This window comes from Solea solea, chromosome 15 (assembly GCF_958295425.1).
Source record: "Solea solea chromosome 15, fSolSol10.1, whole genome shotgun sequence".
In the NCBI taxonomy this organism is placed as follows: Eukaryota; Metazoa; Chordata; class Actinopteri; order Pleuronectiformes; family Soleidae; genus Solea; species Solea solea.
This window is the reverse complement of record NC_081148.1, coordinates 20,593,929-20,607,398: the sequence shown is the minus strand read 5'-3', so window position 1 is coordinate 20,607,398 and position 13,470 is coordinate 20,593,929. Positions and strand designations below refer to the sequence as shown.

Below are 13,470 nucleotides of genomic sequence, written 5' to 3'. Positions count from 1 at the left end.
GTTGGCTTTGCTGAGAGGGAAAAGGAAGAGAGGGGGAGAGGGGGAGGTTACAGGAAGTGGAGGAAGTCGACAAAATAATGCAAAGAGCAAAACAAAGCAGAAAGTCAACGGTAAGATGTTGGAAGTGGGTTTGTGAAATAAATGAATGAAAAGGAAAAAAAAAAAAGTGGACAAAGTGGAGTGGACCGAAAGAGAATAAGGCAGTGAAAGCCAAAGAGCACTGTCTGGCTATGAGAGTGCGCCACTAGAGAGAATAATGTGCACTGAGAGCAGAGATTGTGGGAGAAAAAGAGAGAGAGAGGCCAGCACAGCTGAGTGGTGTTGATTGGCCTGTTTGAAAACACATGAACTGCGGACAGAGAGAGGGAGAGACGGGGAGGGGGTGAGGGAGGGAGAAGCAGAGAGGCTCTGTGCACTGGGAGAAAGTGTCGCTCTGTGCCGTGCCACGCTGCAGCCCAAACCACATTAGAGCAAATGAATCCATTCCACCTCCTGTTATGGCAGCTCCCGCACAGGGCCCCAGGAAAGAGGAGGGAGGGAGGAAGAGTGGCGGGAGGGTTGAGATATGAGGGAAAGGGAGAAGAAAATGATAGAATAGAAAATGGAAGGTGGTGGAAAGTAGCTGCATGCTGTGTGGCTCTAATGATGTCTGAGGGCTATAGAAAAGGGGAGCAAAAAGAACATGGTTGTAAGAGAAAGAAAAGCTCTGGCCATACAGGAGGAGCAGAGAGGGTTCCCTACTGTGTCCACAGAGCAGGAGTAATAGTAAGAACTCCCTTTTATAGACTGTTGCTGAATAGTAAAGATGCTCTCTGGCCAGATTCCTATAATATTGTTCTGCACTGCCCTCTACACCATTCTTAGAGTCAGACATCAACACCAAAGATGTTTGTTTGCATGTACATTCACGTGCCACCTCCTTAGGTATTATGTACCTAATACAGTGTCTGGTGTGGTCTTCAAGGCTCAGAGATGGTCTTCTGCATACCTTGGCTACACTGAGTGCTTATGTGAGTTACTTTTAAAACAGTCTGGCCATTCTCTTCTGACCTCTGCTATATATATATATATAAAAAAGAGAAGATTTTCCACGCAGAGAACTGATGATCTCTAGATATTTTCCTCTTTTTCAGATCATTCTTTGTAAACACTAGACAAGGTCATGTGTGAAAATCCCAGTAGATCAGCACTTCCTGAAATACTCAGACCAGCCCCTCTGGCACCAACATCCGTACCACATTTAAAGTGGTTTATATCACCTGTCTTCTTCACTCTTAGGCGTGATTTATACTTCAGCAAGTCATCTTGACCATGCCTAAATGCACCGAGTTGCTGTCATGTGATTGGCTAATTAGATATTTGCATTTAAGAGTAGTCTTAACACGTGAACCCCAAAGAAGTGGATGGAGTGTAGGAAACCATGCACAGCGTATACTTCCAAAGTTCTTACAATGTGATGCATAGCTTCAAAAATGTATCATTTCATCAGCTATTGTTGTTCCAATGAGTAAAATAAAAGTAAAACCATCAGTATAAGTTACGTAAGTTTGGGTTATAACACAGACGGGAGTATTTACATCTTTAAAAGTTAGTTTCATTATTGACATTAAACAACATTCTAACATTCACATTAACAAAGCAAGTTCCTGCCACAAAGGTGGTCTTGTTTTGTGTAAAATAAAAAACACTAATGCTAGTGAATAAGTCAGTGTGTGTGTGTGAGAGAGAGAGAGAGCGATGCTGATAATAGAGAGATAATTCGACATTGGTTTTTTCCTTCACTCTGCATCTCTTTTCCCCTCTGAGGCTGGCCCTTCTTGCCCCCTTCCCGCCATACTCCACTGCTTTTTATATTACTGTGCTTTTGTTTCTGAGCACTTATTTCTTGCCCCACTTCCCCCAACTTGATTTGCTTGGCAAAATTGATAAGGAAGCAAACTAGAAACAAAGAATGAGAGAGAGAGTGTGTGAGGCATGGATGTTATGTTATTATTTGTGCCGTGGTGTGCTACTCTTCTGTGATTCATGGCTTCGCCGTCCCACTGTTGTTTAAAGGCTTGTAATATGTGCAGCATAATTGAATGTGTAATCCTTTGCTTTGCACCTCTGGTTGGCAGTGCTGAGTGGGGCTGATTAAGATGTTTGGAATACACACAACGCGGGCCTGTACTCAGTGTGTGCATGTACGGCACAACAACGGCACTTGCTTCAAGTCAAAAATACAAAATGGAAAGATGGGAAAGAGAAGAGGAAAAAAAAAGGCACACTGCTGCCAAGTTTGAAAAAAACAAACAAACCCAGAATTTGTGGAAAAGTGAGGGCAGAGATGTCGATAGTTCTTGACTTGTTTCCTTTCCCATGTAGAGATGACAGATTGGTGTGTTTTTATTTTGATAGCAAACAGAGTAGTGAGAATGTGGGGCAAAAGGAGGACTTCTGCCATGTTTCCACCAATGCATCATCTGTTATGCAACACATTTTCCCCCTCAGCGGTGGAGAGAGGGTGTGTGTGTGTGTGTATGTGTGTGTGTGTGTGTGTGGCTCTGGAACGCCTGTCAGTCTGGACAGTCAGTCAGTCAAACTGAATTGTCTCACTTACAATTCAGTTGTACACGACCTGGCCGGCCAGCTGCAGTTCCACCTCACGGTCAGAACCTGAGGGCCCGTCTTTTCATTGAGTAACAAAAGCGCTGCCCGTCCGTGGGAGGAGGGCGATGTGTGTGATGGACTTTATGAAAGCACAGCAGAGGGAAGGAGAGGGGGGTGGGGGGGGAGAAGATTCTTTGGTACATGAGGCAGCCATCTACTCCCTTCTTTATGGCCTTGGCTCCGAGTGTGTTGGGACAGCAGGAAGTGGAGCAGGAGGAGAAACGTTAATCAATAGCCACAAGGTCAGATGGCCGGCACTTGGCTGGAGTGTGCCCTGTTAGCAGTCTGTGGAGCTGCCTGGCTGCTGAAGGGGATTTGTAGCACTTGTCAGGGCTTAGAGGAGTCCTCTCTGGACCACTAGCTGTGGGTGAAGTCTGTGAAGGAAACAAGCTGGTTAGCAGCAGGAAAGGGAGACATCTGCTGGACACTGGGACAAACCGCAGCACAGCTGAATATAGGCCACCCAAATTTATGATCATATCATGTGCAGTCAGAGTGGCTTTGTGCATCACAGGATGAACAATCTGCTGCTTTGAGGGAATTTTCACAATAGCCACTGCAGCACTGTGTCCATTTACTTTGACGAGACATTTTTCTGTTCACCATTTGAACACATTTGCACCAGAAGACCCCCCCACTACCCCCCCCCCTTTTTTACTCAAGCAAGCAATGTCTCGACTGATGTTAAAGGCTTTGTAAGTGCACTCCAGATAATTCTACTCTGGTAATACTTAAGCTCAGAGGATTAGTAATACACTCTTATTCTCTAAATGTTCCTTTGAAGTTCTACCTTTGCTCTTAATCAGAGTGAAGAATTCAAGCATTTGTGTTTACATACTCTTATGTGTGCATTTGTATGGTGTGTGCGTGTGTGTGTGCGTGTGTGTAAGAGAGGACACAGAAAAAGACAGCTGTGCATATTTGCAATACTCTCTCGAAGATAAGCACAGCAGACCGAGCATTACACATGAAAACTCCCTGGCAGAGCACCGCGCTTCCATCGTATGCATTCTCTCTTTCTGTTTCTCACTGCTGGAGATCTTAGGGGACCCTTTATCAGTGCCGAGCAGCTTTCTAAAACCTTCCCCCTGCTCCCACCTGTGGTTCCTCAGTTCGTCTTTTGTGTGGAGGAATCTGAGGCAGGCCAACATTGATGTAGATAACCACACAGGGATTGAGAAGGATGGAGGCTTCATTGGCAAACCAGCACGATACCTATTAATCCAGTCCTAATCCATTTCTTTGAGATGGTCAGAGTAGTAGGTTGGGGCTTGAAATTGTTCTTGTAATTGCTGCTCACTGTTGCACTAGAAAAATATGTACTCAGAAAGAAAGATGTTTTAAAAAGCTAAGTTATATCTGCCTGTAGATGTGGGCAAAAACTAAGGTGTGTTTCTGCATTTCCAACAGGAAATAGGAACTTTACCGAAAGAAAAACTATATGCATATGAAAACTATCCCCCCCAAACTCTGTTGTCTTTACCACACTGATAACATTGGCATGAGATGTGCCAATTTAAATGTCTTGGACAGTGCTGCTGCAGAAAATCTCAGTTTTGCTGATAGAGCCCTTTGATGAAACAGTTTGGCTTCCCTTTTTTGAGAATTTGTCATGCTGCTAAAATGCTGTTTGAAATCCATAGGCTAAAAAAACAAAACTCTTCTGGACAGTAGGTGACCTGACAACCTGCTCTAACAAATGTGTCTCTCTTTTACAGGGTACAGAACTTTTAATGGCGTCCCGATAGAGCCACCAAGATGAACACGTTACCATCAATGGACCGGCACATCCAGCAGACCAATGACAGGCTGCAGTGTATCAAACAGGTATGTGTTCATGAGACAAATATGTGACAGCTTCTTAAACTTGTGTCGGTAGGGGAAAAAAAAGGGGAATCAGAATTTCATCTGCTTTTCTTCCCTTTTCTTATAGTCGCTTCTCCTCTTAGCACCTTATATGGTCATCAGTTTTTCTGGCCATTAGCTGCAGTTGCACAGATCATGTTGCACCGGGTCATAGACAGGGAGAGGGAGGCCAATCTGGCAGTGAACACAAGAAGAAACTTCAAAGAGTCTTGCAACATAAGAGACTCCACTTCTCTTTTTTTTTTTCCTCCCCCCGTGTTCCTCCTAGTCCCGCGTTGCCTTACATCACGTTCCTGATTCTTGACGTATGCGGTCCCTTGTTGTGGTTTTGCTTAAATGCTTCCTTGACTGGTCGCTTTCAGGAGGCTCCTCACAGTCAGATCCAGAATGAAAGACACAGTCAGACAGACAAACATAACCCAAGGCTACTGCTTCTGCCTGTGATTAATAGTATATGAAAACTCACTGGCTGGTTGGCAGGCTCTGGGCTTATTTGTTTATGTTACGTGGGTGTGATCCTTTATATCTCCCAACATCCATATGACACCATGTCTAACTGGGAATTTTAGACCTTTGAGCTGGCGATTACGAGGTGACATTTTCTCTGTGTCTTACTTTAACCCTCCCATCGCACTCCCACCTGAACCGCTGAACACCCACTGTATTAACCTTTGTCTAAACAGGCTGTCATTCACTTTGTTTCCATGCACAGTCAAGTCTAGCTACAGTTGTAGCTGTGGTTCAATTAGACTACAGAGCCTTGTCCCAATATAAATGCACTCGTGGGTAATCGATTTATGAATGAAGGTTGTGTGGTTTCACAGAGGCGACTGGAACCTTTCTGCTTGAGCATAACCTAAAAAACTTTGCGTGACTGGTTGTGTTTTGTTTTGAGAGACGGAGGCTTTAGACAGCGTTGAAAAGCCTTAAATACCCCGCGTTAACACATCTAACTTAATAAATGCACTAATTGTAGATTGGTTTATATAGTTCCCAGCTCTGGCTGCAACAGAGCTTGTTGTAAAGCAGACTTCAAAGGAGCAGAGTTAGTCACTAAGCGCTGAGCTCGTGGCGGCTCTGCCAGCAGGGTGTTGTTTTGGTTTGGGGAAAGCCACTGGCAGAGAGCCAGCTGTTCTGCTGTGTGTCATGCACAGCCAGGTAGGCACAGAACAGTCAGATCTTTGGCTGGTCTAAAAAGGGGGTAAGGGGGGTCTATCATCTCAATGAGGATAGTCTGTCAAATGTCTGGCTCTTTGTCTGGTGAAACCCCATCACTGCTGCTCACCCGTCTCCACCCCCCCCTGCTCGATCCCCAGTCTTGTCCTCATCCAACCCTGAATGGCAACAACAACAAGAACAGCTCAAGCTTAGGCTCCATCCTCTTCCCAAAAACTCAACGGAGCTATTTTGCTCTGCTGCCCTTCACCTCCTCCTCCTCCTCCTCCTCCTCCTCATTCACTCACACATCAGAGTTGAGGTTGTCAGGCAGAGTCGGTGGCGAGCACTGCAGCAGGAGGAGCTGTGAATTCAGATCTAGGCAGACAGCCCCTGCTGTGCTAGTTCTGACTGCTCTCGCGCTGGAGGGTGATACGCCTCCCATCAAGCAGCAATAATGCCAGATTATATCACTCATCTAGAACAGTATCCTCTCGCTCGCTCAACAAGAGCATCTCTCACTTTCCCTTACTCTCCCCGCTCGTCTTCATCATCAGTCAAACTGCTCTGAGAGTCTGCAGCTAACTCTATAATGGCTAATCTTCACAATCACAAAAGATGAGTCACTCAAGGCCCTCTACTGAAGCTCATGATATCATTGGAGGCTCTCAAAGAGTTTTCTCTGTGGGCGGGAACTAGACCTGACATGTGAGGCTGTGTCCGCGCCGAGCAGCGCTTTTGTCGCTCGCCACCAAAAAAAGAAAGCAGCCCTTTCAGAAAGCGCTCACCTCTGCTGCCCTCCAAAGACAATAGTTCTACCTTCTCTGCAACAACACACAAAACAAGATGCTTCAGCTCCAGATGAGAATAATAAATGCTTTTAAGTGGACTCAGTCTCCCCGACTGAACAAGCTGTAGCTCTGCACCATTTCAGAGCTATTAACCTCCTGAGCTGCGAAGAAAAGGAGCCCAATTTTAAAACCGCTTATTGTGTCCTGCCAGCTTGAGTAGACTTCAGACACTGGGAAGAAAGGACTCAACTGTTTCAGGCCTCAGTGAACAAGCAAGAGAGACAGACTGAGACTGAAAGAGATTAGACAACACACCAATGGCGGGTATTGAGTCTGCACACATAGCTGCCAGAACCAAGGTTGTTTTTCTTTGTGCACAGCCAAGCCAGCCAGTGGACTTCTGGAGCCGCAGCTCTGTTACATCCTGAAAACAGGCAGTGAATGAGGGGAAAGAGAGCGACGGATGGGAGCGAAAGATTCGCTTGCAGTGTGGGTCACGAGGGCAAGGGCTGGGTGTTGCCAAGAGAGATTAACAAGAAACACTGGCATCATTGTTGATATGGGTGTGATCTTCTTCCCACAATGCAGCAGAGCTCTGAGTGGGCGTACATGGGAAGGAGTCAAGGTCCTCACAGGGTTGTGCCGAAACACAAGACATTAAATCTAGGCTGTTTGGTTGGAGAGTGCGAGGCTGCTCGACTGTTTGGTTTCAGTGTTTTTCCAATTTGTAATTAATGTGAAAAAAAAAACAAAAAACAACACTCATTATTCCTCTGCACTTCTAATGGCAGTCTCCTTTCTGTGCATTTCACACAGCACTTACAGAACCCGGCCAACTTCCACTCAGCAGCTACAGAGCTGCTCGACTGGTGTGGAGATCCCCGGGCCTTCCAGCGACCTTTCGAGCAAAGCCTCATGGGATGTCTGACGGTACGCAAACATTCATTATGGTTTTTTCCATTGGTTTTTCAGGTACTTTTTCTTTTTCTTTTTTTTTTTTTAAGGAGGCATGAGTAAAAACAATAATTAGATTTGGATACTTAGGAGAGCAGGGAAAAGCGATGGGTGGATTTGTCCGCTTGTGAGTTGCTGCAGACTTTGCACAAGCCTGAACCCGATTCAGATTTGTGCTCCACCTTTTTTACATTTAGATATTTAGTTGATACAGTCAGTAGCAAGCTATAGACGCATCAGGTTTGCGTCAGAGCATTTTTATCCAAGGCAGCTGCTCAGGCCGTGAGAGGCCAATGACACAGGTTTAAGTCCTCGTCACCCACACACACACACACACACAAAAGATTTGTGTCCAAGACTGTGGGTAGCCACTCACCTCTGGCTAACGCTTTTCACTTCACCAGCTACCATTCATTGATCTGGACACAGGGCCAGAGAGCTGGCCGGCCTGCACCAGGTGTGAGGAATAGCTCCCTCTCTCTCTCCCTCTCTCTTTCACTCAAACACACACACACACATAAAGCTTTAGAGCACAGTTTCACATGTTTATCGCTAAGATCGCTCTTAGCCAAACACTGGAAGAACCATGTTCTCAGCCGAGGTGGTAGCGTAAGCAAACAAATCAATTCCCATTAATGTGTAAATCACAATAAAAGCCTCTTAAAGGATGATGAAGAGCTATACAATGGAGCCCACCACTGAGCCCCCTCCCAGCATGGGGCTGTTTCCATCAGCTAAATTGTTTCATCAGACTTGGAGAGCGAACGGCTTTTTATCTGGAGAATTACAGCGTGTTAACAAGTCCTCACATTCCTGCGAGGGTTTCGCCCCCTTGTGACGTGTCCTCGCTGGATGTACCCAAAAACCTAAATTGAAATGTAACGCTGTGCATCTTTTACAGTCATGAGGCTTGTCATCGTAAAACTAAACTTAAGGCCTCATGTGGAGATGCCTGTCCCTTCCGGCATGTTGTACATGTGGAGCTTGTTAACCATTCCCCGGAGGAGTTTTGAGTGCATAGATAATGTAAGAAAAGATGTCAGAACTAAGCCAGTCCAAAGATCATCCTTCCCCTCAATTTTATTTGCCTGAAATTAAAAACACCCACGTCCAAATTTGAGACGAATGAATGTCAACACAACAGCAACAGATGCTCGTGTTTGTTTGACAGAAACTGTAGTCATTCCACTCAGTTACACTTAATGTTTTCCACAGTCAAAGCCAAGGTGTCAGTGCTGCCTGAAAATGTTGTTGTTCTTTTTTTGTCTTTCTTTAGCAAAATGAATCAACAATGTGGGTGAAGTCAGTTTTCTAAAATAAAAATCACCCACGTATCTCACCAGAGTGCCGTCTTTCACATGCAGCCGATTCAACCACAAGCAGAAATAAACTTCACAGCAGATGCTTTTTTTTTTTCTTTTCTTCTCTTCCTCAAGAATATGTGAGTGGCTCTGTAACCCCCTCCAGAACCTTTCACGGCGCTGCATGAGTACGAGCCTGGATGCACATCCTCAGAGGGAGATAAAGCAAACTTAAATCCATGTTAATTCTGTGGTAGTCTCTGTGGCTGCCTGTCTGCCCTCGACAAACTCGAGAGCAGACTCCGTCGAGGGGGGAATTCAATGATTGACAACATGATTCGAACTTGTGTCGGAATCATTTTTTTGTTTGCATAATATTCTTTGGGTTGAAAAGATGATGTTGTGTTTATTTTGTACGTGCAGTGACATCCAAGCCGCTTTAAATAAACATAATGTGGTTCTCTGCAAGTGTCTAAATGTACAAAACCCCCCATTGACAGAGGATTTTGGACTCTTTCCAAAAATGCAATAAAAACTAGAATCTGTCATTTTCTAATTCAGTTGAATCTTTATTTAACAGGCAAACAGACAAAGAAGAGATTGTCAGCGTTTTCACTGAGAGACGTAATTACTCGTTCTTGTTGTGTACAGTCTGTGGTCACAGTTGTCTCCTCTTCATAACACACCATACATTTTCACTTGGGGAAGAATCTGGTCTGCAGACAGGCCAGTCAAACACATACTATGAACCAAGAAATCCTCTAAAACCTATTGACTGACATAGTTTCCAGTGCTCAGTATCACCTGTGACAGGGTCACATCACAAGTGTCCTGGCTGTTAATGCTGATTCTCCAGAGGCACTCCAGCTGACCTTGTTGACGGTAATATGTGTTTGGAGGTTAGAGGGTGCAGAGGAGTAGTCATATGTTAGCGGATAAAAGCAGAGGGGTTTCCCCCCTCCTAATAATGATTTACCGCCGTCTCCTGAGTCCTGGTTAACATCACTCGGTAAAACCCCTTCTTTTAAACGTACCAGCCCAGTCCAGGACGCTGCTGCTGCTTCATGTCCCATAAATGTTTAAACTCTTTTTGAAGTCATTAAAACAGGAGGATCGTTCAAGTCTTGCGGCAATCAGGCTGCTTCTTCTCAAACTTTAAATGAAAAGAGGGACTTTTCGCTTACATATAATACTCAAATAAGAGGAAATCTGATGATTTATTGGGGCTCTGTAGACTGAAAAATATCATTATTCATCCAACTATGTTTATTGGATTTTCATAGTGAGTGCAATTCTACTTGCAATTGTTAGTTTGAAAGGAATATTTCTATATATAGAAATACTATATATATGTGTATATATATATATATGTGTGTATATATATATATATATATATATATATATATATATATATATATACATATATATATATTACAACTAACCTCCACTCTGACCCTTCCCCGCAGAACACGTACTCCCATGAGCCCAAAAGAAAAACACTGAATGGAAAGCAAATACATAGATACATAAATAGAGGCAAGATTAAAAGTATGAGAGAAAAGAAAACGAGAACAAATATGTAAATAATAATAATAATGATATACAGTATGTTAAATGATAAAAGAAAACTCTGAATTGAATTTGTAATTAAATAGGTAGCTGGATAGCAGGCTAAAAAAATGGTCTTAAACTGTTACTGTTTGTGGTTAAATGCAGTATTCAAGGTTATTTCCTTTTTTGTGATCAGGTTTTAGTCGGATATTTACACACATTTCCTGTGTAGAAAATCAAAAAACTGATGTATATCAATAATAACATTGCCTTGCAAAATGAAAGCTTAAACAAATACAGAAACACAGTAGCAATTGTGCATAAACTATAAATAAGAGACAAATTCAACATTAATTGATGAATTACTTAATGAAATAAAAACAATCGCCTGTTTCAGCTCAATGTAAAAATGTCCCATGCATAAGATCATAGTATATAATCCTTCATATGTCTCTATCATATTTATGCTTTCTGGTTTTTTAGAAGAACTAACTTGTGAATGATCATTCAACAGAGACAAAGATGTTTCTTCAATTTGTATTTATAAAGAAAAGTTCCTTCAACAGAGGGAAACATTGGACATTAGTCAATAATAATAATAATAATAATACTAAAACCAGTGAATGAAACACTTGTGCCTTCTATCACATGTAATTGAACCGGCAACCTTCAGTCAGGGGAGCAAACTCTGTTGATTTCAGGGTCAGTGTGGACATGTTTGAGGACAACCTTTCAGAGACTCTGCTCAACTCTGCAGAGCGACTGTGGTTTGGCTCACTCACGTCCCTTGGAGGCTGATGTAGTCATCACGCTCACCTCCACTGTGGAACAGTGGAACAGTCCAGACTACAGAGTCCACATTAATCTCACTGTGTGTGTGTGCTTTGGAAGATAAATGAAGTTCCATGACAGCAGTGGCTCTGAATTGTAACATGGTTAAGAAAGTGAAAGGATTATGATGCTGTAAATGTGTCTTACTGTTTATTCAGTTTTCATTACTCATATCAGAGAGAAATGGCTATTTACGTGGGTGTTTATAGAAATATAACACGGAAAATATTTCATTGACTAATTCATTTGTCAGTTGACAAAAAAAACCAAAGGGTGAATTCTTTAAGTGGGTGTCATTTTTCAAGCTTCTCAAATTTGACATTTGGTTATTTTTGTTTTTGTTTTTTTGTCATGAATGAACCTAGAAACTGAATGCAGGATATTTGGCATTTGGACTTTGTTGAAACAAGCAAATAGAAGAGCTCAGAGTAATTGTGCATATTTATAGACAAACATTATTAAAAAGAAGGCAGATTAAACTATTGATAAAAGGTGACAGATGCCTCTTCACTGCTCCTTCTCTTCACTTCAGAATGAGCTCCCTGTGCTTCAACCTGGTGCTTGTAATGATGTTATTAAAGTGATGCAGAGATTGACAACAGTTTACATAATGTGAAACTTATTAGTGGCTGAGGGACAACAGTTAATCTCATGATCCACTGCTCTTCCCAGGTGGTGAGTCGTGTCGCAGCTCAGCAGGGCTATGATTTGGACTTGGGCTACCGGCTCCTGGCTGTTTGCGCTGCCAACAGAGACAAATTCACTCCCAAATCTGCAGGTAAGACTCTTTGTTTTGTACCGAACTGCCAGCCGATGCATGCCCATGTGTCATCCCACTCACTGCAGTCGACTTGCCAACAATACAGAGCAGCCAACTTTTCCTCGTCGTGCAGTTGCTCAACACACACCGCTGTACGTACTGTACTTGATCAAGTGAGGGAGGTTTACCACGTTATTCTGCTCTGGCTCTGACTGCACAAGGAAGTTTCTTATGGTGTTTTTAAGCATTGTAAGGACTTACTGCACATATTAATATATGTGTAAAGTCGTGTTCCACGCATACACACTCGATCCATTCCATTCTGACTTGTACATAAGTGGGTAGCAGCGGGATTCCTCATATAACTTTAATCACGTCGTCACATCTGCGTTGTCACAGAGTCTGCTGATTAATCTCACATTTGTAATTTGAAGACTTTGAACTTCAAAAACAAACAAAAGTTTCTGTTAAAGGCGACTCTAATGTGTGGCGAGAAAAATGTTTGATTTCCACAAATGACTGTGACCACAGGCATCGCACAGAAAGCCCATAGAGCATTATACTGTCAGATATTTTTAGTCTGCATTAAACATTAATGTGCTATTGAGATAAGCTGTCTGGATGGTAGAGTCTCACGCACACAAAAAATTGTCTACTCAACGCTCTTTCCACACAAATCCACACGTACTGTATGTGTGTGCAGCCTGCATGCATATACTGTACACACACACACACACACACACACGTGAAGCAAGAGGGAGGAAGAGCGAGCGGTAATGCTATCCTCAGACATTTATCTATCAAATCCAATTTCCCCTTCGATCCATGCCTCCCCTCCCTGCCCCCACACAGTCCTGCAGGAGCAGCTTGATCTTGTACATTTGTCAGAGTGAAACATGCAGAGGTGGCAGAGAGGAGAGAAATGGAGAGAGAGATGGATGGATGGCTGGCGAGGTGTTGCTGATACGTGCTGGACCACTCACTCTTGCCTGACAGAGACCTGACACAGCCGTCCATATAAACCTGTCTGTCAGTTCCATAAGTGGATGTGATCATAGTCACATATTTTTGATTAAACTGTCTGATTTCTTTGTTTTTCCTCATGAGGCGGCGAACATGACAGGACTGAAATAGAACCCCACGATTCCTCGTAAAATGAATATTCACATTTGCTCACATGGTTCCTGTGATACTGTATGAACATTTGCTCAAGCCGAATATCCACTTTCAGTTGTGGTGGGAAGTGTCTTGTTGGGAGGAACTTAAGTGGGCAGACAGACGTCAGTGGACAATATTGATTGCTGTGTTTCTCTCTCTCTGTCTGTGTTCCCGTGTCGGGATAATGTGATTGTTGTCCAGGCATGGCTCGGTCTGGCTGACCGTCTGGGCCCAGCTGACAGTCAGAATCATCTTCAGGTCTGCTGATGGTTCTGGGATCTAATAGAAGATAAAAACTGGGTTTCAGGAAGAGTTGTTTATGCACGGCGGACAAATGGGAACTGTGGTGTAATTGCGCGTGCTCGGGAGGTTTGATGCGGACAGTCATCAGATGAGGCGGGCAGTCGTGGGGTCGGAGGTGGGGGGGGAGGTGGGAGGCAGATGTGACTCAGGG

At 43.6% G+C, this 13,470-nt stretch overlaps 1 protein-coding gene across 3 annotated transcripts in view; it reads left to right on the top strand.

The window, feature by feature from the left end:
- The window catches only part of zmiz1a (zinc finger, MIZ-type containing 1a), a 102,450-nt gene that overhangs the window by 65,885 nt on the left and 23,095 nt on the right, over positions 1-13,470 (top strand). For all 3 annotated transcript variants that reach the window (XM_058652065.1, XM_058652064.1, XM_058652067.1), the window contains 3 exons: positions 4,368-4,476; positions 7,278-7,391; positions 11,771-11,876. In XM_058652065.1, the coding sequence (XP_058508048.1) occupies positions 4,408-4,476; positions 7,278-7,391; positions 11,771-11,876 (289 nt within the window). In that variant the 5' untranslated portion in view covers positions 4,368-4,407. The remainder of the gene's footprint in view (positions 1-4,367; positions 4,477-7,277; positions 7,392-11,770; positions 11,877-13,470) is intronic.